General features: G+C 40.0%; 1 protein-coding gene across 4 annotated transcripts; it reads right to left on the reverse strand.

The window, feature by feature from the left end:
- CLCC1 (chloride channel CLIC like 1) lies at positions 1 to 25,979 on the reverse strand. 4 transcript variants are annotated; one of them, XM_019730548.2, is made up of 12 exons: positions 25,856 to 25,979; positions 14,248 to 14,389; positions 13,727 to 13,828; positions 10,984 to 11,091; positions 8,902 to 9,123; positions 8,531 to 8,671; positions 7,228 to 7,321; positions 5,881 to 5,978; positions 5,450 to 5,596; positions 3,526 to 3,867; positions 1,840 to 2,097; positions 1 to 303 (listed from the first exon to the last, which is right to left on the reverse strand). In XM_019730548.2, the coding sequence occupies exons 2-11, from the start codon at positions 14,374 to 14,376 to the stop codon at positions 1,870 to 1,872; spliced, it is 1,611 nt and encodes a 536-aa protein (XP_019586107.2). In that variant the 5' UTR covers positions 14,377 to 14,389; positions 25,856 to 25,979; the 3' UTR covers positions 1 to 303; positions 1,840 to 1,869. The 4 variants fall into 4 exon arrangements, with proteins under 4 accessions (XP_019586107.2, XP_074175135.1, XP_074175133.1 ...); XM_074319034.1 differs by having other exon boundaries at positions 25,795 to 25,953; XM_074319032.1 differs by having other exon boundaries at positions 1 to 2,097.
- Positions 25,980 to 26,006: the final 27 nt, after the last annotated feature.

Raw genomic sequence — 26,006 nt, forward strand, 5'->3', positions numbered from 1 at the left:
TAATGTAAAAAATAAGTGTTTATTTTGTGTATATGGTAGTTCTTAGACCCTGTAAACATTCAACATTATTCCATTTAAAACCTGTCTACCATGTTCTGATTTTCCAAAAAGCTTGTCACTATAAACTTTGATTTTAGTGATAAATATTGGATATACAATAAACAGGCCTATCTCTTCTAGTTATAAACTGGCCTTGATGTGTTCAATTTGCTTTAATTAGTTTTCCCTGAATTGCTGTCATCATTCAACAGTAGCATGTTGCTTTGCTAGCTGTCAAAGTAGATTTCATCCCCAAATGGTTATCTGTAATGAAAGAATACAAAGATGAAATTTTACTTCAATTTTTTAAAAAGATTCATTTTTGGACTGACAAAAAGCAGTCTGGTGTGCAAAATGCATTCACTTACTCTCGTAGTTAGAGTCTACCACTTGAGGCATTCATTTCTGTTCAGAATCAAAATCACAGCTCAGATGACAGCTGCCACATTGGGAGCAGTCACCAGTGTGACCATGTCTAGCCCCCACAGAAGACTATTTTATATGCATTAATGTTCACAAATCTATTCCAAACTGCAGGCATCCTTTCATTATTCATTTGTTATATGCCTGTTACAAATTTTTATATAAAATTAATTTTTGTATTTCTTGGAAAAAATTACTACCTCTGATAAAATACTAAAAGATGTTTGCAATATTAAACTAGAAAATAATATTAACATGTAAAATTAAATTGTTACAAGCATCTAAGTGATGCTTTTAGGAGCCCAAAAAAGGGATAGTCTACATTTCATGTGAAAAACTTAACAGAAAGCAAATGCTTTGAATATGTTTTTTCTCATAAAAGTACCTGAATGAAAAATTTAAGACTATTCCTACTGGTATCATTCTTAGTAAGCAGCTGAACATAACTTTTAGTGTGAAGGTTAAAACAAAGAATACTAAACAAAGTATGTGAAACTGCTCTGTAGGTCGGTACCAGCAAAATTAATTACTTAAAAAAAGAAAAAGTTTAAAACAGTCTCAACTGCTGGGATTCTGAGTTGCCAGGGAAATAGATCTTATGAAGCCTGTGCACTTCGTCTGGTGGGGGAAGAACAAAGCCATTCTCTAAAGTCTAAAGTCTATTCACCATATGAAACTGACTTAACAAGCTATGACATATCTAAATTACCCTGGCAATCTTCAGTTCGTCTTAGCTAAGAATAAAGTAAAAAGGGTGATGTGGAAGCAGGCAAGAATTGAGAGACGAAGGTAGGACGTGAAACTACAAAGCCACTTTGATCTGTGAGCAGCCTACACAGACACAGGTGGATGGGTGGCGATACTGCAGACCCCTGGCTGCATTAAGATGCTTAAGTACAGGGAGAGAGTAAATTTGACAGCAGTGGACTTTCCTTAAACATAGATCGTCGGTACGTAACATTTTTGGAATCCAGTGCACAACTAACAAATTATCCTGTTAACTAAAGTAGGTATTACAGGACTTCCAACAGGCAACACACACTTTGGTTAGTTGGTTCCTATATGTGCTTGGAAATAATAAAACTTCTTTTTCAATGTCCTTAATTTAAACCAGTCTCCTTAATTATTCAGTTAGTGATACGTGCCATATGTTCACTTATGAGATGCTGTTTCAAAGTTAACACTTCAAAACTTTGTAGGATGTATCTTAACATCAGAGAGAAGAGAACATTAAACAGATGAAAAAAGAAATCAAATTAAATAGAAATACATGCTTGTTCATTGTAGTTGTCAGTAAAAATAACAATGTTTAAGTTGGCACCTGTGTGATAAACATCAGAAAACTTGTAGTAAATAGTTGTGAAGGGGATACTTTACAAAACCCAAGCCGCGGTCCGAGTCTGTCCTCTAGCCAGATGGGCCGCCCTCGGGATCCCCTCCGCCAGCTGCAGCAGTGCTCGCTGGGCTGCCTGCGCCATCAGTCCTGGGCGGGGCCTTTCCTGCCTCAGGAGAACTGTCCACATTCCCTGACAGCTCTTGGGAGACAGGCATGGGAGGCTGGCTGCTTTCAGGAATGCTTTCTCCTGGGATTCCACCAGTCTCTCTGGGCTTTGTATCCACAACAGGTGACTTAGGCTATAAGGCAGACAATTACATTTTGTTTGAATTAAGCAACATAATGTGAAGGTTTAGTAATCAAACATGTTTAACAAGTTTCTATGCAAATCTGTTGTAACAAACTGAATTCTTTCAAATCCCGGTTTCAGGCTGGACTGTAATTATATAAATGTTATTAAGCCTCACAGAACTGTACATGGAGGAGTGGGACACTTGGGACATCCTAGGTGTCAAGTGACCAAGTTCAGGAAGGGTTGAGAGGACTGGTGGCTGGTATTGCCAACTCCTCTTGCCTCCTGAGAACAATTCATTTGACAAACGTTTACTGAGCATATATTAAGTTCTAGATGCTGGGGATATAGCAGGAACGAAACACAAAATCCCCGCCCTCTCTGCAACTCACATTTAGTTTGGGGAGAGAATTAGGGAAAAAGAAATTAATAAAGTATCATGCTGGAAGTGGGTGGGGGTGGCAGGATTGGACTGCTGTTTAAATTAGGGTGGTCTGAAAGGTCATCTATCAGCAAAGGCCTGAAGAGGTGAAAAAAACGAACCATATGAATATGTGAGGGAACAGAATTCCAGCTCATGAACAACAAGCACAAAGGCTGAATTCAAGGAACAGTCTGGAGGTCCTTGTGGCTGAAGCAGAATGAGGGGGGTCAAAACCCTCACTCTAGGTGGGGTGTGGGCAGATCAAGGAAGCCATAGGCCACCCAGGTAACTGCGGCTTCAAGTGAGATGGGAAGTCCCTGGAGCCTTCTTGAGATGAGTGACAGATAAGCATTAACTTTTAAAGCTGAAAGGAACATCTTCCGTTTTCCAGAGGCAGGCAGATGTTTCTGCTTGTACGGAACTCCACGGGAAGAAGGAATTCTGTCACTTCCTCGTAGTTATTTTTAAAAGGTTTACAGCTGTAATTTAAACTTTGCAAATGACAATATGAATTCCTCTCTTAAACAGAAATAGAAATGTCCCTTTAAATGACCAATAAAGGTGGAAAGAAGGCCTCACCATTCGCAGGTCAAAAGTATAGTGTCGCCAGCCAAAGAGGTACAAGATTTGGGAAGGGGAGGTTCTCGCTCCCCCTGGCCCACTCCCGCTAAGACTCCAGGCTCTCCCGGGGGCTCCCTCAGGCCTCCGGGCCTTCAAAGGTAGATACTTCAGTCCTGCTCACCTGCTGGTTTCCTATGACATTTCACATAAATGACCACCTGTGCTAGCAAACCACTGGGAAAGAGTCCTGAACATAAAAAATAAATCTCATTTCTTCTAAGGAGGCTGCACTAACTTTTGACCGGAAAGGGGAAGAGAGAGAGAGAATGTGAATAATTAGCGACATAAGTAACAGTGCAGGGGAGAAGAGTACAAACACTTAACCGAAAGCTCTACAGGAAGCACTGAGGCCGTCAGAAGGGGCAGCAGAAGGAACAAGTGCTGACTTACAGTGGGCACCACCTGGGGATGCTCTCGCGCCTCTTTGTCTGGTAAATCAAATGCCCGGAGCACTTCCGGGCTCCTGTTGCCAGTCTGCAGTCTCAAGTGAACATCTCTCTCTCTGAAAACATCTCTTCTACCCTCATACGTTTTGTCATAAGGGCCTTGCTCAGAGGGGCCAGTCTGGCCCCTATAATAAAAGTCTGCATCACCTGCTCCAGCCTGGGGTCTATAATCAATTTCCTGCGGCCGCCGCCTGTCCCCTGGCTGAAGGGCCGGGGGCTGTTCTCTTCCAGGACCACCTAAAGGTCTCAGCATGTGAACAGATTTTCCAGCACCATAGCAGAAACTCTAGAAGGAAAAGAAATACATATTGCTGAGTACCTAAGGGCTGCCTTACAATGAAATTAGGAGGTTCTTTTTATTCAGTGTGTTAACAAAATTATGTAACATGAACAACTCAACTGCACTTTTTTTCATTAGAGACCTCTTCTTTAATACAGGGCCAGAACAGCCAATTAAATTTGAGAAATCACTGAGTATTCAGTAGACATCTTAATCAGCTGGACACATTCTAATACTAATTGTCTGATAATTGCTCATACGTTGTCTATATTCACACCCATCATATAAGGTAAATGCTGATTATTCAAAAGTTGTACATCATTATGTAAACATTCTCCTGCAGGTTAATTTTTTTTACCAATACAAACTTGGCTGTAGCTACAGCTACAATTCAACAGACTTTTTGAGTCACACAGTGCATGGGAAAAACTAGGCAGCATTTCTCCAAGTGTGGCCCCCGGAGCCCAGGAAGGACCCCTGAGACTCTCTCAGGGGATCTGTGAGGTCCAAACTTTTCGTAATGCAGACATTAGTCTTTCTCACTCTCCTCTCGTGAGTGTGCAGCAGTCTTCTGGCGCTGAAGTGACTGCCTCACTCTCACGGCTCATGGTCTGTGTGCTCATGTATACTGGTATTTTTAAATTTTCTCAGTTTTAGTTCCTAATATGGTAAATACAAAAAAAACAAACTCCCATAAACAAGAGCTCTTTGTGGTCTTCAATTCTTAAGAATGCAAAGTGTCTTGAGAACAAAATGTTTAAAAATCACTGTACCAGAGACACTATTTGAAAACAAACAGCAAAAGGTCTTTCCTTCGGTAAAGCAACGTGAGATGATGGGGTTTTGCTTACAATTTCAGTTTCACAGATTAAACTACTACTACACAACTAATGTCACCTAACAAAACCAGACCCCTAAACCACTGAATCCTATAATCACAAGCCAAAAAACAAAAGCAAAACAGGAACAAAGTGATTGGAGAACAGTGAATTTTGTGTTCTTAGGGAGGACAAGCCTTTAATGCTTTCCGTGACACAGCTGAGTTCTTTACGTTTTCTTTTCATATGACAACCGCTTTATTGGATAGGGCTGAAAACCACCAACAACAAAGCTAAAGGGATCATGGATGAATGACAAGTAATATTTCTTGTTAATAAACGTCTGCTCCTGATGACAAGCTGTTCACACTCACCTGCTTCCACATCCCTTCCTGATTCTGTTAGACGCTGCGACCTTCCCTTCTCAGTGCTACAAACACTCAGACTGAAAGAAGAAGGCCCCCTTTCTCAAAGAGGACGTAAACGACTGATTTCTGATTTCATGTGTATTAACTCACCATTGAGGGACACATTTTAAAAGAAAGTATTACTGTAAATCACTGCCGTGACATCTGTAACGCTAGCACCACTTCCTCGCTTAGAGGAATATACATGGAGGTATAAATAAAGCTGCGTCACGTAAAAACCACCTTCATACACCATTAAGCGTGACTTAACCTGACTATTAGGCGTCAAAGAAGCCTAATGGCCTTTCTTCTGTAAATCCTGTTAACCGTCAGCGAAGTGACGAAGTGACGCTCTATACGCACCAGGACCGCTAACGCCATAATTATCAGCACTGGCACGTGAAGTAACACGGGGATCTCCTTCAGCAGCGCTCTAATGAATTCCCCAGTTCCTTTTCCAATGTACTTCAATGGCTCCGTGATGAAGTTGGTGAACGTAACCGCCAGGGCCTAAAACAAACGGTAAAGCAACTTAATTACTTCCCTCACAGGATTTTGAGGCACATAGAATGAGCCAAAATTCACTGGGAACTGTGGCTGGAATTATGTTATAGCAATTAAAATGCTGTCACATGCTTTTCAAAATGTGAAAATCACTATGTAATGGAAGCATTCTTTTCTAGAACAAAGGTTTATTATTAGTAAAATGACTTAAAAAACACAAAAATTTTTTAATAAATACAAGGGATTTTTGACTTACTTTGTATGAGTAATTTTTACAAAATATCCCATACCTTTGTTGGTGGGACCAACCAAATAGGGTTGACTAATAAGAGCTCATAGTATTTTTGGCATGGGTCATCCTTGTAGGTCCATGAAATTCTTAACCATTCTATTTAGAGAGAGACAGAACACTGAGTCATTAAAAAAAAAGTTGCATTTCATTCCCAAATAAAACAATATTTTGGTTTTACCTCTGCCACCGCCACCACCAATCAATTTTAAAATTGTTTTACAAATAGACTTCCTGCAATGCCGATTTAAAATTTTTTCATCTTATGTCCAAAATATTTATTTTAAAAATCCATTCAAAGTTTACAAGTGCTATGCAGATAAAATATTATATATGATCAAGATTTCTAAAAGGTAACTATTTGAAATTTGTTCTGTACACACATAAATCAACCCAAGTAAAACGGGAAACCTGAGTAAGATTGGTGGGTATGATACCCGTCTATCCCGGCTGGGATACTGTACTAGCACAGCTGTGCGAGACGGTACCACAGGGGGAAATGGGTAAAGGGTACGCAGGATCTCTCTGTATTATTTCTTACGACACCCGTGACTATACAATCATCACAGTAAAATTTCAATTTAAAAAGTCAGTTCTTACCTTATTTTATCAACTAAATTAGAATATTAGTTCTCCCTGTATTTCTAAATCAGGCTTACATCACACACTAGCCTGAGCTAACGGGGGCATTTTAGTTGCCCCTGCAGCAGGCTGGGTTGGTTTAGTCGCCATAGCTTTGTAAGAAGCATTAATTTGGGACACCCTAATGTGTACAATCTGCTGAGATTCTATCCTGATCAGTCATCATGGACTCGCATTTATGTATAAGGTGCTTTGAACACTAAACCATTCCCACTGCTACGTAACTAAAGGCGGTCAATGTTAGCGAGAATGTTTAAAATCTGTAAGAAAAAAAGTAAAATAATTTTACCTTTAATAAAAAACGAGTAAAGCTACAATATACGATTTCATAAATCAGTATAAGGACATTAAATCTAAGGTGGATACATTGATTCGCTTCATTAATAAACTTTGGTTGAGGACCTAGATAGAATGTGCTAGACACTAGTAAGGACTAGATGAACAGTGAGCACAGGATCCCTCCAGTCTAATGGAGGAAGGCAGATAGTATCAGAGCCAGTACACACTTGCAATTCCTTCCTGTGACATTACACGAACACAAAAGTCACTAGTCTGAAACCTAAGACTCTTCTTGCATGTTCTTTTGATATTAAAGGTTCAGTCAAGGAAAGCCTCCTTGTGGCATTTTATCATTGTAATTATTCATATGTTTTCTCATTCTCAGAAATTCTATTCAAAAATCAGGCCAAGTGAAGCAACACCTTACCCCAGAGACTTCCACTCCAGTCCATCTTCTCAGCACACACCTTGTTAAACGGCTCCATCTTGGCGACTTCGGCCTGATGCTGTGCGAACGCTACCTGACAAACACCGAAAGGGAACCATGAACCACTGCTAACAACGAAGGCTGCACCTCACACCCAAAACACCTTTGTTCAAAGCATGTCTTCACCAGATACCAGATTGTTTACAATTTTTTAATAGAAAAAGTGTATCTATTTTTTCTAAAGAGTAGCTCTTTTGGCAAAGTACAGTCTTAACACAATCAGTAAGGATAAATTACCTTCTTTGTAAGTAATTATGATGAGGAAGGAAAACCTTTTCACTACAAAGATTTTTTAAAAATTAGTTCAAAAATACAGTTTATATACCATGCCCCAAAATATAGCTATAAGTGACTACTTCTCATTTCATGATGAAATAGTGTTTTGCTTCATATGGCTTCCACCACAAATGGCCTATATGAAGATAACATATCTTTTATAAATCAAAGGGGAAATCATTGGATAACTGTATTCACCACGTAACCTCCTTTCCTTCCATTTGTAAATAATTACTAGTTCTAGAAGCTATGGAACTTAGAGCAAAAGGTTAAAAAAAAATCACAACAATTTAATCAGATGAATTCATTGAAAATATCTGGCTACTTGACTAGGCTGGCTAAAAAGGTCTAAAATGTTTCTTCAATGATTATGCTGTTTTGACAGGCACAGTAGTGCTTCTTTCAAATATACAGCATGATCTCAATTTTGAAAGAATTAAAATTTAGAAAAAAGATTGGAAAGAAATTATCTCAAAATATTAACAGGGAATAGTTCTTCAACATCTCTAGGTGATAACATTAGAGATGATTTTTAAAAATTAAGTTTCTCTGTATCTTTCTTTTCTAAATTCTCTACCATGAACGTACCACTTTTATATTAAGAAAATAACCTTAACTTTTAAAAATGAATATTTTGATATCATTTCTAGCAAAGAATAAAAGGATATGTCCAAAACCACTTAAATAAGAATTGGAAAGATGTGTCTACCTAGCTCTATTCTGATTTAGCTGTCCCGATGCCTCCCATCAGGAACTGGGTTATGAAAATTAGAACCGAGCTTTTTTCAAGGGCCCAAGAAAACCGAGTACAGTCGAGCAGTGGCCAATTGCCTGCCATCTCCAATCACTGCCTCCAACCCTCATGTGAGGCAAGGTTACGAGCATATACTAGCTATAAATGGATTATCGTCTTCCTTTATTATGAAATAACATTTAAAAATGTTTAAAGTGCCCACCGACTTAATACCTTATATAAATACATCCAATTCCATCCCAAACTGAAGAGAAAACTGATGACTAAAACACGCCTCAGCTGGGTGTACCAGTGGATGTACGTCCACAGCTCGGTGGCCACTAACATCACGATGCACAGCAGACACAGAAGCACCTCAAAAACAGAAAGAAGCAGAAAGCAGAGTCACTGCCAAGCTGTTCTCCCCACCCCAAACAAAAACAGTCACCAGAAAAAAAAGAACTGGACTCAAACACACAAACTCATTTGTACTATTTTGCTTTCAAGTTCATCACCACAGTCTGAGTGACTTAACAGAATCATGGTGGAGTTCTAAAAGTATTTTAAAAAGAAACTGTTACTCATGCCCCCGTATCCCAGCTTACCATAAACACATTATATGGATCCACTCCAAATGAATCTTCAAATCGCCACACCCACGTTTCAAAATCATGCAACTTAAAATTAATTAAAATATCACTTAATGCATCATCCAAGGCTCCTGGCTTCCAGTCTTCTCCACTGAGAAACTTCTGTATTTCTAACAAGGTTTGTCTTTTAATGATAATCTCGGCATCATAATGCATATCACCTTTATTTTCTTCAGGCTGAATTAAATTTGCCAAGAAACAAATAGAAAAGAGAATTTTATTATTATATTACTCAGTGAAACATTTCAAGACAAAAGCCAATCTGTAACTAAATACATAATTAATTTACAATATTTCACATGTGTAAAATAAGAATAAAAATATCTACCTGTGTCTCACAGGCCAACATAACCAAAGACAATACATGTGAAAAACATTTCAAAACATAAAAGTCTAGGCAAGTAAGTAACGTATATTTTACTAAAATACAGTTAATTCTTGCTATTCGCTGTAGTTATGTTCTATCAGTATTTGCCGATTAGTCGCTCATTAATTAGCAAATACTGAACCATGGCTCCTACAAGAAAATACAGGGTTAGGCTCCTGCAACACATTTTCATCTGCCAGTCAATACATACCCTTTCTATGTGTGTTTCTATTTAAAGACACCATATTTAATATATACTGTTGATTCATTAACACCGAACTCACAGCCAACAACCCTGTAGCTCATGCCTGAAGGAAGCTCACCTAACACATGTATTTTCTCTGTAAGGCACCTCCCAGCCTTCTTGCACGAGGAACACTAGACACATTACACTTGGGAACTACTTTAAACAGTGAAATAACCACATACACCAAAAACAGCGTAAAAAATTTAGCCATATATCGACCACAAAAAAATACTTTTATAGTCAGGGCTGAAACCAGAAGGCAGGACCTCGGCAGCGAATGCGCACAGCAGGCAGCTCTTGTCCGAGTGACCACAAAAGGACCCTAGGTATTGACTCTGGGGTTCCAGAGAAGCTTTAGTGAGTGGGCAAATGTGCAAATATGGAATCCACAATAACAAGGATCGACTATGCACCTTTATCTGATGATTCGGGTTATGACTTTCCATTTGCTGAGTTTTCAGATAGTTTCAAATTTGCAGTGGCACAAGTAAGAAAAAGAAAAATCTTTTGTTCTTTTATAAGAGTAAATACAGATAGTTAAACAATAAAAACATAAAATGAGAAAAACCAAAGTGTCATGGCAAAGCACAAATCATCAGCAAGCATTAAAAAGCAGTTAATATATTTTTCTAAAACCAGGAACTATGTCAACATTTCCTAGTATCTCCACCTTCAGTATTTTCTGGCTCCGCCTTATTTCCTCATCTATAAAACAGACTGTTCTACGTCGCACACAGTTGTAAGACTTGAATTAAAGGGTGCACACAGATAACACCTGCCTTTACACTTCCATTTTCCAAAGTAAAGTGGTGTTATTAAATTATTCATCTAACAATTCCTTTTCCTTGATATTCTGATTGCCCAAAGTGAAAAACAGACTAAAAAATGAAATCTTAACATTAATTATGAACAATGTGGGCATGATATGCAAGTTTGCAAAGCAGCACGTGCCACAGGACAGTTGGGAAACTGCTTAAAACACATTTTTCTTTTTCTCAATCTATATGCTCTTGCATCATCTCAATAAGAAAGCACACAGTAGAAAACAAGCGAGGGCCAGGACAGAATTTCCTTACCAAGTCAGGAGTTTATTACGTTTCCAATTGTTTAGTAAAGTTCAAATAACAAACTTAAAACAAACCCTCACCCCCAAACTCAATTAAATGGTCAGCAGTGCACACAGCTGAGTAGGTAAGTAAATCCCTGTGAACTAGAGGCAAAGGAGTGTGGTCTGCACCGCCCGCTTTCTCCCTCTACACCACCGCCCAGCCGGTTGCTACCTTTCACCTGCACGAACAGGTTTGGCAAAAGGGTGAGTCAGGTAGTCTCTGTTCAAGTATAATGATGCTTTATCACTACTTTATATAATTTGAAAATATCCACTATACTGACTGGTTTCACACCATCCACCACCAATACTCACAAGTCCAAGCTTTCTGGTTTCAATTAAAATTTTATTTAAATATCTCCTAAAAACGGGATTGCTTTGACTTTCATAGTCTTTCCTCGTCTTCTTTTCACACTGATCAATCTGTAAGCACAAAAATAAAAACAACAGTTAGCATCAAGTTTAATGTAAGGGTCAAGTTTCTAACCTATGGCCTGATCAAGGTAAAGAGCCATTTTCCTCAAGCTTGCTGTCTCTGGGTTCTCTCTGCAAGGGGCAAGGAGGCAACCTTGACCCAGTGAGGGCCACACGTCCAGCACTGAGCCCTGACTGGCAGTTTTTCTGCTGCCTGTCAGTAAGTTTAAAGCTGAAGATCATGAAGCAAGATGTAGAGAAGCAGAGCATCTGGACCAATCTGTCTTTTCCTAATTCCAAAGTAATGACTAGAAGGAAGAGTGGGTGGGAAGGAAGGAGGGAGGAAGGGAGGAAAGAAGGAAGAATATATAAAAAGACAGAAAGAGACAAAGACAGGATGAAGTCAGAAGAAATGAAGAACACGGCAAAGAATTTCTTGAATGTGCATGTTGCTTTTGGCCTTTTATGAACTTTTCCTGTCAACAACGGATCATTCCCTCCTAAGTATATGGGACGCTGCTTCTGGAAGGCAGGAACCATGGCTTCTCCAGAGTATCCTCCACATGGTAACCCCTCTGCCCATAATTCTTCATCAGAACAGACTTCCTCTGACGTAGCTCAACTCTGAACAAGTCACTGAGTGAGGGTAACGTGTATCTTATAGACATTACAGCTGTGAGAGCAGCTTTTCTTTTTTAATTGAGTGTGGACCACAAGTTGAGTTGAGCTTGAAAATGGGCCTTAGATGATGAACAAGATCATAATGAGCATCGAACACAAATACAGGACAAGAGGACACTTGACAGAAGAACACCTGGCAGTTTACACATCTACAAAATTTTTTAATTTCTCTTTAAGAGAAATAATGTTTCTTAAAGCAAGGACTCAAGACTCCATTTTACCAATCATGTTTTTACAATGTTTGAACCAAAGTCACACATAATGGAATGAAAAATTTCTATAAAAAGGCATTTCTGCATTTCCTACTGTGCAGCCAAACTAGCTCACGACACCACAAAACGCAGTGAAGTGGAGGCGAATGCAGTCCAAGCATTTCTTTGCTAGCACTCGGGTGAGGCCACATTCACATTTGGTACGAAGCACAAGCAGGTCTGCGTCTCAGGTAACAAGCTCTCCCAGCCTCTCAGCCGGAAGCCTCCTCACTCACCAGCTCTTCCTAGTTTGACCTCCTCCCTCAGCTACAAAACTTGCCTCCTCTACCTTGGAAAAGTCAAAACAGTTTCCTCTTCTCTCTTTAACCCTTGTCACTGCCTGGACCTCTGCCACCCCATCTCCATCCCAGGCCCCCTCCATACTGCCACCAGCTCAGCCTCCACAAGCAACAGAGGGTGGCTACCAAAGCACAGCATATGTTCAAACCCCTGCACAATCCTGACTTGTTTCTTTCCTCATAAACTCTACTTCAGCCACATAAAAGGACTGAATAAATGACGAAGGAACAGCTACCACACATATTATAATAATCCCTTATATTTGTAAGAGTAACTCTTATCCTTATAAGCTGGTTATAGGCCCATTTCTTCATTTGCCACATTTTTCATGAGTCTGATGCCCCAACACTGTGACAGGTAATATAGAATCAAGAATGAATAAAACAGGGGCCGGCCCGGTGGCTCAGACGGTTAGAGCTCCATGCTCCTAACTCAGAAGGCTTCCGGTTTGATTCCCACATGGGCCAGTGGGCTCTCAACCACAAGGTTGCCAGTTCGATTCCTCGAGTCCCACAAGGGATGGTGGGCTCCGCCCCCTGCAACTAAGACTGAACACGGCACCTTGAGCTGAACTGCCGCTGAGCTCCCGGATGGTTCAGTTGGTTGGAGCGCATCCTCTCAACCACAAGGTTGCCGGTTCGACTCCCGCAAGGGATGGTGGGCTGCGCCCCCTGCAACTAGCAATGGCAACTGGACCTGGAGCTGAGCTGCACCCTCCACAACTAAGACTGAAAGGACAACAACTTGACTTGGAAAAAAGTCCTGGAAGTACACACTGTTCCCCAATAAAGTCCTGTTCCCCTTCCCCAATAAAATCTTAAAAAAAAAAAGAATGAATAAAACATATTTCTAGTCCCAAGAAATTTTCAGTCTGGTAAAGAAATAATTACAACATAGTAAGATAAATGTTATTACAGGAAAATAAAAGTTACTATTTAAAAGAAAAACCAGAGTAACTAAATAAAAAATAATATACAGTTGACCCTTGAATAACACGGGTTTGAACTGCGCAGGTCCACTTATACCATTTGTTTCAATAAATACATACAGTACTGTAAATGTATTTTCTCTTCCTTATGATTTTCTTCATAACATTTTCTTTTCCCTAGCTTACTTTCTTGTAATAAAATACTATATAATACACAAAATATATGTTAATTGACTGTTTATGTTATCGGTAAGGGCTCTGGTCAACAGTAGGCTATTAGTAGTTAAGTTGTTGGGGAGTCAAAAATTATAGGCGGATTTTCAACTGTGCAGGAGGCTGGCACCCCTAACTCTCGTTGTTCAAGGGTCAATTGTATATATAAATTGTACAGTACACAGAAACACAAATAATGTTTTCAAATACAGGAAAACAAACAGCAATTAACATACCATAAATATAAAATTCATGAATGGAAAAATCTAACCTTATGAGTTAAAGAATCAAGTTGGCTGTAACATTCTGACAATTCGTCAGCATCTGGCAAGTCAGGACTGGCCTCTTTTTTATCTGATGTACCATATTTCACCTAGAGTAAAGCAGAGAGGTTTTATATCGTTATAGTTGAGCTGCAAAAATAATCTCTGGCTAATTTGACTACTTCATTTTGTGACTTTGCTTGTTATATTCTTCAACTGTATTGAACCATTAAAAAAGTAAGACTCTCACATTTATATACTAGTTAAGAACTAAAATCAAATTAATTTGCTGCTTGATGGGCTTTACATTCAATTTCGAAATAGAAACAACCAGGTGGGGTTGAAATAACCTTAGACTAAAAGAGTCACGAGAGATATTCAGCATGATTGCTAATCATTAATACATGACTTTCATAGCTCTGTGTAAACAACAACAATAATAAATAGACTATTTCCATCACAGGACTGGGAAGGTCTTACACACACACACACACACACACACACACACACACACGCCTTTCTCTAATACCTGCGATTTTCTCATTGTTCCTGAAGCAGCGTCATAGTTCAGCATGTCTGTGGGGTCAATCCACTCGTCGTCATGCGCGTAACCAGTTATCAGCCACAGACATTCACAGAGGAGCAGAGAACACAGCATCCTGCATGAAGGGCTAAAGAACAGTTTTTTGCCTTTTTTTTAAAGAACAATTTTTAATAGATATAATAAAATAGAATTATTTTTAGAAGAAATTGATTTGTAATAAAAACTACTTCCTCCTAGTGCTAAGACAGTGCTTTCTTTCTGAACAACAAATAAAACTCAGTAAAATGGCATTCACATATAAATATATATACACACGCGCACATTCTCATTGACACAAAAAGAAAACAGGTATTTTCCATATGACTTAGCAATTCCATTCCTAGGTATGGACCCAGGAGAAATGAAAATATGTATATATCCACACTAACACTTGTACATAAATGTTTATAGCCAAGTTATTCACAATAGTCACAATGTAGAAACAACTCAAACATCCATCAATTGATGAATGGACAAATAAAATTGTGTGATATATTCACACAATGGAATATTACTAGGTCATGAAGACAAATGAAGTATTATCATATACTACAGTACGGATGAAGCTGGAAAATATTATGCTATGTGAAAGAAGTCAGTCACCACAAACCATGTATTATATGATACTATTTATATGAAATGGCCAAAATAGGCAAATCTATAGAGACAAAGTAGATTAGTAGGTGCTTAGGGCTGGGGATATAATAAGGGACAGAAGAGTGGCCGTAAATCTGTACAGGATTTCTTTTTGAGATGATGAAAAAATGATCTAAAATTGATTGTGGTAATAATGGTTGCGCATAACTGTGAACATACTAAAAACCACTGAATTTAAATGGGTGAATTGTATTAGCATGTGACTCATTTCACAGTAAGACTACTTAACAAAAATACAGGTGTTTTAAACAAATCGCCCCCCCCAATTTTTTTTTTTTAACAAATGGGAAATAATAAAGGTGCAAAATTAAGATTCAGACTTCCGGTCAAGATAGCAGAGTAAACACTGTGCTCTCCTCCACCCACCACCACATCAAAATTACAACTAAAATGCAGAACAACCACCTCTGAGAGCCACCTGAAGTCTAGCTGAGCAGAAGTCCTGTTAACTAAGGACGCAGAGAAGGAGCCAGGTTGAGACTGGTAGTGGGAAGGCGGAGATGTGGAATCAGCAGGTGCCACACTGACGGTGTGGTTTTTACGAATGGGGAGGTATCTCAGCTTCGGAGGTTCCCCCCTGAGGAGCAAGAGGTCCCAGTCCCACACCAGCTCCCCAGCCCAAAGCACCAGTGCCAGGAGGAGGAGTCCCCATAACATCTGGCTGGGAAAATCAGTGGGGATTGCGTCCAAGTGAGATGCAGGGCTGCTGGAATCCCAGGCATCCTCTTGAGGGGCTCATGCATGGACTTGTTCACTCACAGACTCACTTGCTCTGGGCTCTAGTACAGGGGTGGCAGCTCGAAGAGCAACAGGGACATATGGGGAAGAACTGAACTGACTGGCTTGGAGGGGGCAATGGAGGGGCAGGGGTCAGGGCAACTCTCTCTGGGGACTGAAACACTGGCAGCTACCATTGCTCCTTTGTTGAGCCCACCCTCCTCCCAGCATGTATATCTGAGTCTCCATCAACCAGGCTCACACCATCCTAGGGCCCTGGTGATTTCCTGAGACCACAACCAACTCACACACCTGCCTAAGCTGCTTCCAGCAGCTTTTCCACACAAGTGGCCTACCTTGGTTCATGCTGCAGACTTTCCTAAAATCTCTCAAAGGTCCACAAACCTCAAACAAGCAGCAGCTGGTCTCTGTATGCCCTGTACATCTTGCTAAGTGGCCCCAACCTGGCACAAGTAGCGACAGGTCTCAATGTGCATTTTAATTCCCATCAGGTGGCCCCAAGCCTTGCATAAGCAAGTGGCTAATGTTGGCCTGGAACATAACTCCAACTAAGCAGCCACATACCTGGCACAAGTGGCAGATGACCTCAGCTCACATTGTGGTGCCCATCAAAGGGTACCAAGCCCAGCACTAGTGGTTCACAGCACAGCCTCTCCCAATGCCTGCAAGCCAAGCACAAGTGGCAACCAACCACAGATCACTTTGTAGTTCCCTCTAGGCAGCCCCCAAGTTGGGCACAAATAATGGCTGACCTTGGACAGCACCAGAAACCCCACAAGAGCCTCAATAACCAAAACACCCAGTGGTGGGCTTCAAACCCCACCGAGTTCCAACCAGCTCTACAAATGACACACCCGAAGGACAGACTCAGTTGACACCAGAACCCTGCAAAAGCTACTCTACTCTGTAGGGCAAGGAACCACACAACAACTTGTCCGCTGTAGTCACGGCCACCCCTCACAGCCTGAGGATCAATCCCACCCACTGACATGCCAACAGCACTCCAGGCTCACCTACAATAGAAGGGCACACACAACCCACACAAGGGACATTCCTGGAGCACCTGGCTGTGAACAGGGAGACCGTGCCACTGGGCCTCACAAGACACCTACTATACATAAAGCCACTCTGCAAAGATGGAAGACATAGCAGACCTACCTAATACATATAAACAAACACAGGGAGTCAGCCAAAATGAGGAGACAAACATGTCCCAAATGAAAGAATAGGACAAAACTCCATAAAATGAACTAAATGAAATGGAGACAAGCAATCTACCAGATACAGAGCTCAAAACACTGGTTATAAGGATGCTCAATGAACTTAGGGGAAGAATAGATGAACTCAGTGAGAACCTCAATAAAGAAATAGAAAACATAAAAAAGAACCAGTAAAAAAAAAAAAAGAATACAGTAACTGAAATGAAAACTGCAGATTAGATGAAGCAGAGGATTAAATCAGCAATCTGGAAGACAATATAGCAGAAAATACCCAATAAACAGCAAAAAGAAAACAAGAATTTAAAAAGTGAACATAGTTTAAGTGACCTGTGGGAAAACATCAAGTATACCAACATTCGCATCATTGGGGTACCAAAGGAGAAGAGAGAGAACAAGAGATTGAAGAAATAATGACTGAAAACTTCCCTAACCTGGTGAAGGAATACACATACAAGTACAGAAAGCACAGAAAGTCCCAAACAAGATGAACCCAAAGAGGCCCACACCAAGACACATCATTATTAAAATGCCAAAGATTAAAGACAAAGAGAGAATCTTATGAGTAGCAAGAGAAAAGCAGATAGTTACCTACAACGGAGCTCCCATAAAACAGTTGATTTTTCAACAGAAACTTTGCAAGCGAGAAGGGATTGGCATGAAATATTCAAAGTAATAAAAAGCAAAGACCTACAACTAAGATTACTCTCCCCAGCAAGGATGTCATTTAGAATTGAAGGAGATAAAGACTTTCCAAGACAAGGAAAACCACTAAACGAGTATTGTAAGAAATGTTAAAGGTATATTTTTAAGTAAAATAAAAAATATGAATAAGAAAATATAGGGAAAAAAATTCTCCCTGACAAACAGTAAAAGCAATGCACCAAAACTATAAAGCCAGTACAAAGGTTGAAAGGCAAAAGTAGAAGATCATGTGTAATTACAACAATAAATTAAGGGATGCACACAAAGAAAATAAAAAATCATGACAAAATAAATGTGGAAGGAGTGAATAAAAATTGTAGTGATTTTAGAATGTGCTCAAACTTAAGGGACCATCAACTTTAAAAACTACTATAAACATAGCTTGGTAAACCACATGGTAACTACCTCTACAAGAGACATACAAGAAATAAAGAGACAGAAATCCAGACAACATACAAGTAATCAACATACAAGAGAGCAAGAAGACAAAAAAAAAAGCAACACAGAACTACCAAAACAATGAGAAAGTAATTAATAAAATGGTAATACCTACATACTTATCAATAATTATTTTAAACATAAATAGACTAATGTTCCAATCAAAAGGTATAGGAGGGGCTGAATGGATTAAAAAAATCAAGACCTGTACATATGCAGGTCTTGTACAAGACCTGTACAAGAGATCTACTTCAGATTGAAAGACACACAGACTGAAAGTAAAGGGATGGAAAAAGGTATTTCATGCAAATGGAAATGAAAACAGAGCTGGGGTAGCAATACTTAGACAAAACAGACTTTAAAACAAGGGCTGTAACAAGAGACAAAGGGCATTTCATAATGATAAAAGGATAGATTCAACAAGAAGAGATAACCTGTAAACATTTATATACTCAACGTAGGAGGACCTAAATGTATAAAGCAAATACTAATGGTTATAAAGGAAGAGATCGACAGTAGTACAGTGAAAGTGGGGGACTTTAACACCCTACTGACATCAGTGGATAGATCATCCAGACAGAAAATCAACAAAGAAACAGTGGCCTTAAATGACACATTCGACCAGATGGATTTAATTGATAGGGTATTTCAACCAAAAGCAGAACATACATTCTTTTCAAGTGCACATGAAATATTTTCCAAAACAGACCACATGTTAGGCCACAAAACAAATCTCAACAAATTTAAGAAGACTAAAATCATTTCAAGTGTCTTCTCTGAGCACAACGGTATGAAACTAGAAATCATTTACAAGAACACTGATAAACACACAAACTCCTGGAGGCTACAATGAATGGGTTAACAATGAGATCAAGAAGAAATCAAAAGATTCCTTAGACAAATGAAAATGAAAACACAAAGACCCAAAATCTATGGAACACCACCAAAGAAGTTCTAAAAGGGAAATTTATAGCAATGCCCCAAAAAACAACAAAAATTTCAAAATAAAAAGCTAACCTACAGAAACTAGAAAAAGAAAGAACATAAGCCAAAGTGAGAAGGAAATAATAAAAAAAGAGCAGAGATAAATTAAATGGTGTCTAAACAAAAATTAGAAAAGACAAATGAAACCAAGAGCTAGTTCTTTGAAAACATAAAACTGACAAACCTTTAACCAGACTCATGAAGAAAAAGAGGGCCCAAATAAATAAAATCAGAAAGGAAATAGAAGTATCAACCGACACCACAGACAAAGGATTATAAGAAAATAAAGACTACAAGAAATTATGTCAACAAACTGAAAACTTGGAAGAAATGTATAAATTCCTAGAAAAATACAGTCTTCCAAGACTGAATCAGGAAGAAACAGAATAATCTGAACAGATCAATAATCACTAACAAAAAAGAATCAGTAATCAAAAAACTCCAAACATATAAATAAAAGTCCTGGAGCAGATGGCTTCACAGATGAATTTTACCAAACATTCAAAGAATTAATACCTATTCTTTTCAAACTATTCCAAAAAATTGAAGAGGAGGGAAGAGTCTCAAACTCATTTTACGAAGCCAGCAGCACCATGATACCAGAACCGAACAGACGTTACAAAAAAAAAATTATAGGCCAATATCCGTGATGAACACAGAGGCAAACTCTTCAACAGGGCAGCCAGGTGGCTCAGTTGCTTAGGGAAGCTCAGTTGGTTAGAGCGCGAGCTCGTAACAACAGAGTTGCCGGTTCAATTCCCACATGGCCCAGTGAGCTGCGCCCTCCACAACTAGACTGAAGACGAGCTGCCACTGAGCTGCTAGAGGGGCGGCCGGATGGCTCAGGTGGTTAGAGCGTGAGCGCTTAACAACAAGGTTGCTGGTTCAATTCCTGCATGGGATGGTGGGCTGCGCCCCCTGCAACTAAGATAGAAAACAGCGACTAGGCTTGGAGCTGAGCTGCGCCCTCCACAACTAGATTGAAGGACAACGACTTGGAGCTGATGGGCCCTGGAGAAACACACTGTTCCCCAACATTCCCCAATAAAAATAAAAATAAACTAAAAAAAATCCTCAACAAAATATTAGCAAACCGAATTCAGCAATACATTACAAAGATCATACACTATCATCAAGTGGGATCTATTCCCGGGATACAAGGCTGGTTTAACATCTGCAAATCAATTACCGTGATACACCACATAAAAATCATATGATATCAACAGATGCAGAAAAAACATTTGACAAAATCCACCATCAATTTAATGATAAAAAACTCTCAGCAAGTGGAAAAGAGGGAACATACCTCAGTATACTAAAGGCCATATATGACACCCGCCACTAACATCATACTCAATAGGGAAAAGCTGAAAGTTATTCCTTTAAGATAGGGGACAAGACAAGGACATCCTCTTTCACCACTTTTATTCAACACATTATTGGAAGTCCTAGACACAGGAATCAGACAAGCAAAAGAAATAAAAGGCATCTAATCGGAAAGAAAGAAGGAACACTATTATTATTCACAGATACATGATACTAGGTACAGAAAAACCTAAAGATTCCACCAAAAAAACTATGAGAACTAATAAATGAATTCAGTAAAATAGCAGGATACGAAATTATTATTCAGTAATTGGTTACCATTTTATAGACCAATAACAAATGATCAGAAAGAGAAATTAAGAAAACAATTCTATTTACAGTTGCATCAAAAAGAATACCTGGGAATAAATTTTAAAAAGGAGGTACAAACCTATACTTGGAAAAGTATAAGACATTGAAAAAAGTATAAGAAAGAAATTGAAGAAGATACGAATAAATGGAAAACTATGCTATGCTCATGAATAGGAAGAATCGTTAAAATGTCCATACTACCCAAAGCAATCTAGATTCAATGCAATCCCTATCAAAATACGAAAGGCATTTTTCACAGAACTAGAATAATGCTAAAAGTTATATGGAACCACAACAGACCCCAAATAGCCAAACAAATCTTGAGAAAGAAGAACAAAGTTGGAGGTATCATGATACGTGATATCAAGCTATACGACAAGGCTATAGTAATCAAAACAGCATGGTACTGGCATAGAAGCAGACACATAGATCAATGGAACAGAACTGAGAACCCAGAAATAAACACACGCCTATATGATGAATTAATCTATGACAAAGGAGGTAAGAATATACAGTGGTGTAAAAAAAAAAACAGTCTCTTCAATAAATGGTGTTGGGAAAACTGAACAGATACCTGTGAAAGAATGAGAGTAGACCACTTTCTTACACCATACACAAGAAACTCAAAATGGATTAAAGACTTAAAGTCTTAAGGTAAGACCTGAGGGCATAAAACTCCTAGAGGAAAACATAGGCAGTAAACTCTTTGACATTATCACTCTTAGCAGTATCTTTTTTGATATATCTCCTTAAGCAAAGGAAACAATAGAAAAATAAACAAATGGGACTACATCAAACTAAACATTTTTTACACAGCTAAGGAAACCATCAACGAAACAAAAAGGCAACCAACCGAATGGGAGAAGTTATTTGCAAACACTACTTCCGATAAGGGGTTAATATCCAAAATATATAAAGAACTCATACAACTCAACAACAAAGAAACCTGATTTTAAAATGGGCAGAGGACCTGAATAGACATTTCTGCAAAGAGGACATATAGATAGCCAATAGACATATGAAAAGATATTGAACATCAGGGAAATGCCAATTAAAATCACAATGAAATATCACCTTACAGCTGTCAGAATGGCCAGCAACAATAAAACAAGTGTTGACAAGGACGTGGAGAAAAGGGAACCCTCATGCACCGCTGATGGAATTATAAATTGGTGTAGCCACTATGGAAAACAGTATGGAGGTTCCTCGAAAAATTGTAAATAGAACTGCCATGTGACCCAGCAATTCCACTTCTGGGTACTTATCTGAAGAAATCCAAACACCAATTTAAAAAGATATATGTTCACTGCAGCATTATTTACAACAGTCGAGATACAGAAGCAACCTAAGTGCCCATCGATAGACAAATGGATAAGATGTGGTGTGTGCGTGTATAAATAAGTAAATAAATAAATAAAATGACTACTACTCAGCCATAAAAAAAATAAGGAAATCTTGCCATTTGTGACAACATGGATAGATCTAGAGGGTATTATGCTACCTGAAGTAAGTCAGAGAAAGACAAATACCATATGAGTTCATGTATATGTGGAATCTACAAAAGAAAATAAATGAACAAATAAAACAGAAACAAATTCCTATAGAGAACAAATTTATGGTTGCCAGATGGGAGTTGGGGGAAATGAGTGACAAAGGGGAAAGGATTAAGAAGTACAAACTGCCAGTTATAAAAACAGTCACAGGGCTATAAAGTACAGCCTAGGGAATATAGTCAATAATATTGTAATAACTATGTATGGTGTTAGATGGGTACTAGATTTATCAGGGTGATCATTTTGTAAGTTATATAAATGTCTAATCCCTATGTTGTACAACTGAAACTAATATAATGTTGTATGTCAACTGTGACTGAAAACTAAAAGACATTTTTTTTAAGATTCAAATAAGGTGATGAAACTCTCAAACCATCGGAGAAAATAACCCACTGCATCTAAGCCTCTGCATAAATACTGCCATTTCAACACTTAATACCTTTGTTCAACACTGTCCAATACAGTAACCAGCAGCCCCATGTGGCTATTTAAATTTAACTAAATGTAAGTAAAAAAACACTCTGTTCCTCATTCACACTAGCAACCTTTCAACTGCTCAACAGCCACAGGTGGCTAGTGGCTGCCACATTGGACAGTGCAGACATAGAAGGCTCCATCATCGCAGCAAGGCCTGTCTTTTACCTACTACGGGTATGGATCGGCTACAGGAATTCGAAGGCAAGAAAGCCCTGGGCCCTGCCCATAAATGGCTTACAGTCTAATTGTAAGAATGAAAGTAATTTCAGGCTAAATAAAACACTCCCTCTCTGCACTCAGTGTACTGCTTATTCTTCTACCACAACACAATGAAATTAGCCACTTATGGTCTGTGTCTTCCATTAATTAGCACAGTGGCTCTCAAGCGTGGCTGTGCTTGAAAATCACCTGGGGAGCTTCTAACACTCCCAATCTTCTGGCCACGTCCCAGGCCAATTACATAAGAATCTTTAGGGGCGGAAACTCAGGCCCTGGGATTTTTAAAGCTCCCACCTGGTTCCAATATGCAGTTAAGGTAGAAAACTGCTGCCCGGGAGAAAGAACTTTTGCAGGGGAAGGTGACAACTTACTCAAATCTGAATTCACCTTCCTGATGAACTCTCCCTCTTGTCCCCTGCATTCTCTGAGCCCAGCACCTACCCAGTGGCTGGCACATGAAAAACATTCAGTAAATGTTTGTTAAGCAGCAAATGATCAAAGCCATAGCAGGGATTCAAAGGGCTTAACAGGTTCCAAGGATGAAGGCGGCACAACTCACTGGGTGAAATTGGAAAGATTTCATGGAGAAAGGGACATGGGAAATGGATTTTGAAGTGTGGGTAACATTCTAAGAGCGCAAGATAAGGGAGGCACAGCAATGTGTATGCTTCAGAAATTGGGAGGGTGGACGCAACGGAGAAGGGCTGGGATGACACTGCTGAAGTGAAAAGCTTATGACTAACTTCATCTGCGTTCAAGGGTGATGGCAGCTAGATTTGGGGAACATGAAACTAGCATTACATGTACAGGACACAAAGCTTGGAAAAAACGTGGATTCACACTGTCCAACAGGTGACTGAAGCAGAAAAAGGGTATTGGTCTGAAAGAGTGGGGGCAGTGAGAACAGAAAGAACACACCTGACACATTTTGAAGATTAATTCTACAGACCTCAGCAACCGAGTGCAGGGAGAAGAAAAGGAAATGAATGATGGCAAACGTGACTCCAAGATTTCAAGGCCTCCTGACAAAAAAATGGTGATATCGTTAACTTCAAAAGCAACTAAGAATGAGAACATGGTTTGGGGGGAAAGTTCAGCACTCATTTGCACCACATTTACTAAACACCTACTGGATTGGGCACTGTCTTCGTGACAGGGATGCCAGGAAACTAGACCAGCCAGATCTTCTAAGCAGTTAAGATCTAAGTAGGTGACAAAGAGAATATCTGAACTGAGCAGAGGCTCCGAGAAGATAGCAGAGTATGAAATCAAGTCTGCAGGAAACGAGGCATTACACTACTTCATAAATAGAAATGAATGTGGAGGGATGGAAATCAACCTTCTAAAGCAAAGAAGAGCAGCTGACAGAGTTATTATTGTTATTGTCTGTCATCAAAAGGATGGTGAAACAGTCCACTAGAAAGCCAGGAGTGTCACTGTGTGCGGGATGGAAGGTTGGAGATTTGGAAACAATAGCACTAAGAGCATTATACAAGGGAGGTGACTCAAAAGCCTGTCAAGCAGCTGACTTTTTACTATGACCCCCCCCCCCCATCCAAAGTCATGCTGTTCACAACCATGTTACTTTCTCCAATAACCATCACCAGATGAAGAGCTTGATCCAGGGCTAGGGATTAGCAATGTGAAAATGATGGAGAACAGGAGGTAACTGGATTTAGCTGCAAATTCAAGCCCTCCTGCCAAATCCCCATGGTCACTGACTTAAGGCTGGAACTCCTTAAGAAATCTTACAATTGATTTCATGCTTCCTCCAAATAATGCTGCATCTAAACGTGCTAGGGATCTTGTTAAACAAACAGGTTCTGATCAAGTCAGAAGTGGGTCTGCGAATCTGCATTCCTAACAAGCTCCTCCTGATGGCAGAGATGTTGGCCCACAAACAGTAGCAGTGTTAAGGGAAAGTAACCATCCCGAGCTGGTGTAGTTTAATGGTGGCACCTGTGATTCTACTTATTTGTGAATAATAGTCTCTCTCCCCCCAATTCCTATTCTTTATCATTTTTTCATCTGCATCGAGCTTTAACATTAATATCAAAATTATACTACATAATAGTAGCTAGTATTTTTTTTTTGATTACCCTGTTCCAAATACCGCTACTCTGCCAGCTACTGAGTGCAAATCAGCACAGACGAATAGTATCTGATTTCAATTAATTTACACGTTTAATGAGAAAGACAAGGCTAACTTAGAGAGGGTAGAGTCCAATTCCGTATTAACCTAGAGGTAGCATGGCATAGAAGCCAGGGGTTTGCAGGTTAGCTCCCGTGCATGCGTGCAGCAGCCTGAGGACGTGCCTGTCAAACTTGAGGATGTGCGTTTCTAATAAGCTCCGAGGTGATGGTGATGAGGAATGTGGGGACCACACTTTCATCCCCACTGTCAGAGAGAAAACCTGAATCGCTTTTCACCACCCACTCATATCTATGCATCCCTAATTTCTTACATTCAAATTAGAGTTGGAGTTTTTAAAAATGAACTCCAACCAAATCCGAGCTCTCCTGCTGACGGTATTTGTTCAAATGATGCTTGAAGTTTTCACGGTTAACTGAAACCAACAACATTGAACGTTTGCTCGGGTCCGCTTCGCACTTGCGTTGCCTCTCTTCCCTAGGCCGCTCTCGGATCCGTGCAACACAACAGCCGCGCAGCAAACGCGATAAGGGTCGCTCGCCCGCCCATCCGGGGAAACGCCGCGCTCCGAGGTTCCCCGCAGGCCCGGGGGAGAGCGGCCCCCGCCCCCGGCAACGTCCGCGGCCTCCCCGCCGCCCAGGGGACCCGCCGGGGCGGACCCAGCAGCCCCGCCTACCGCACAAGCCCACCGACACACGTCCAGGGTGGCCCGCCGGCTTCTCCAGGAAGACACACACCTGCCAGGGACCGCGGGACAAAGTGGAGACCGCCAGCCACGGCCGCCGCGCGCTTCAGCGGACGCCGAGCCTCTCGCGAGTCCTCATCGACGCGCTCGGCCCGCAGCTGTGTATCCCTCCCGGGCGCGCAGCTGATTGGCCGGCCGAGGGG

This window comes from Rhinolophus sinicus, linkage group LG14 (genome assembly GCF_036562045.2).
Source record: "Rhinolophus sinicus isolate RSC01 linkage group LG14, ASM3656204v1, whole genome shotgun sequence".
In the NCBI taxonomy this organism is placed as follows: Eukaryota; Metazoa; Chordata; class Mammalia; order Chiroptera; family Rhinolophidae; genus Rhinolophus; species Rhinolophus sinicus.

What these genes read in the sequence shown, in the direction of transcription:
- CLCC1 (XM_019730548.2), bottom strand. Translation starts at nt 14,376, where the DNA reads ATGCTGTGTTCTCTGCTCCTCTGTGAATGTCTGTGGCTGATAACTGGT. An exon ending in TTGATTCTTTAACTCATAAG is followed by an intron (nt 11,092 to 13,726) that starts GTTAGATTTTTC and finishes TTGTGCTTACAG; the next exon opens with ATTGATCAGTGTGAAAAGAA. An exon ending in ATCCCCAGGTGGTGCCCACT is followed by an intron (nt 2,098 to 3,525) that starts GTAAGTCAGCAC and finishes TCTGCCTTATAG; the next exon opens with CCTAAGTCACCTGTTGTGGA.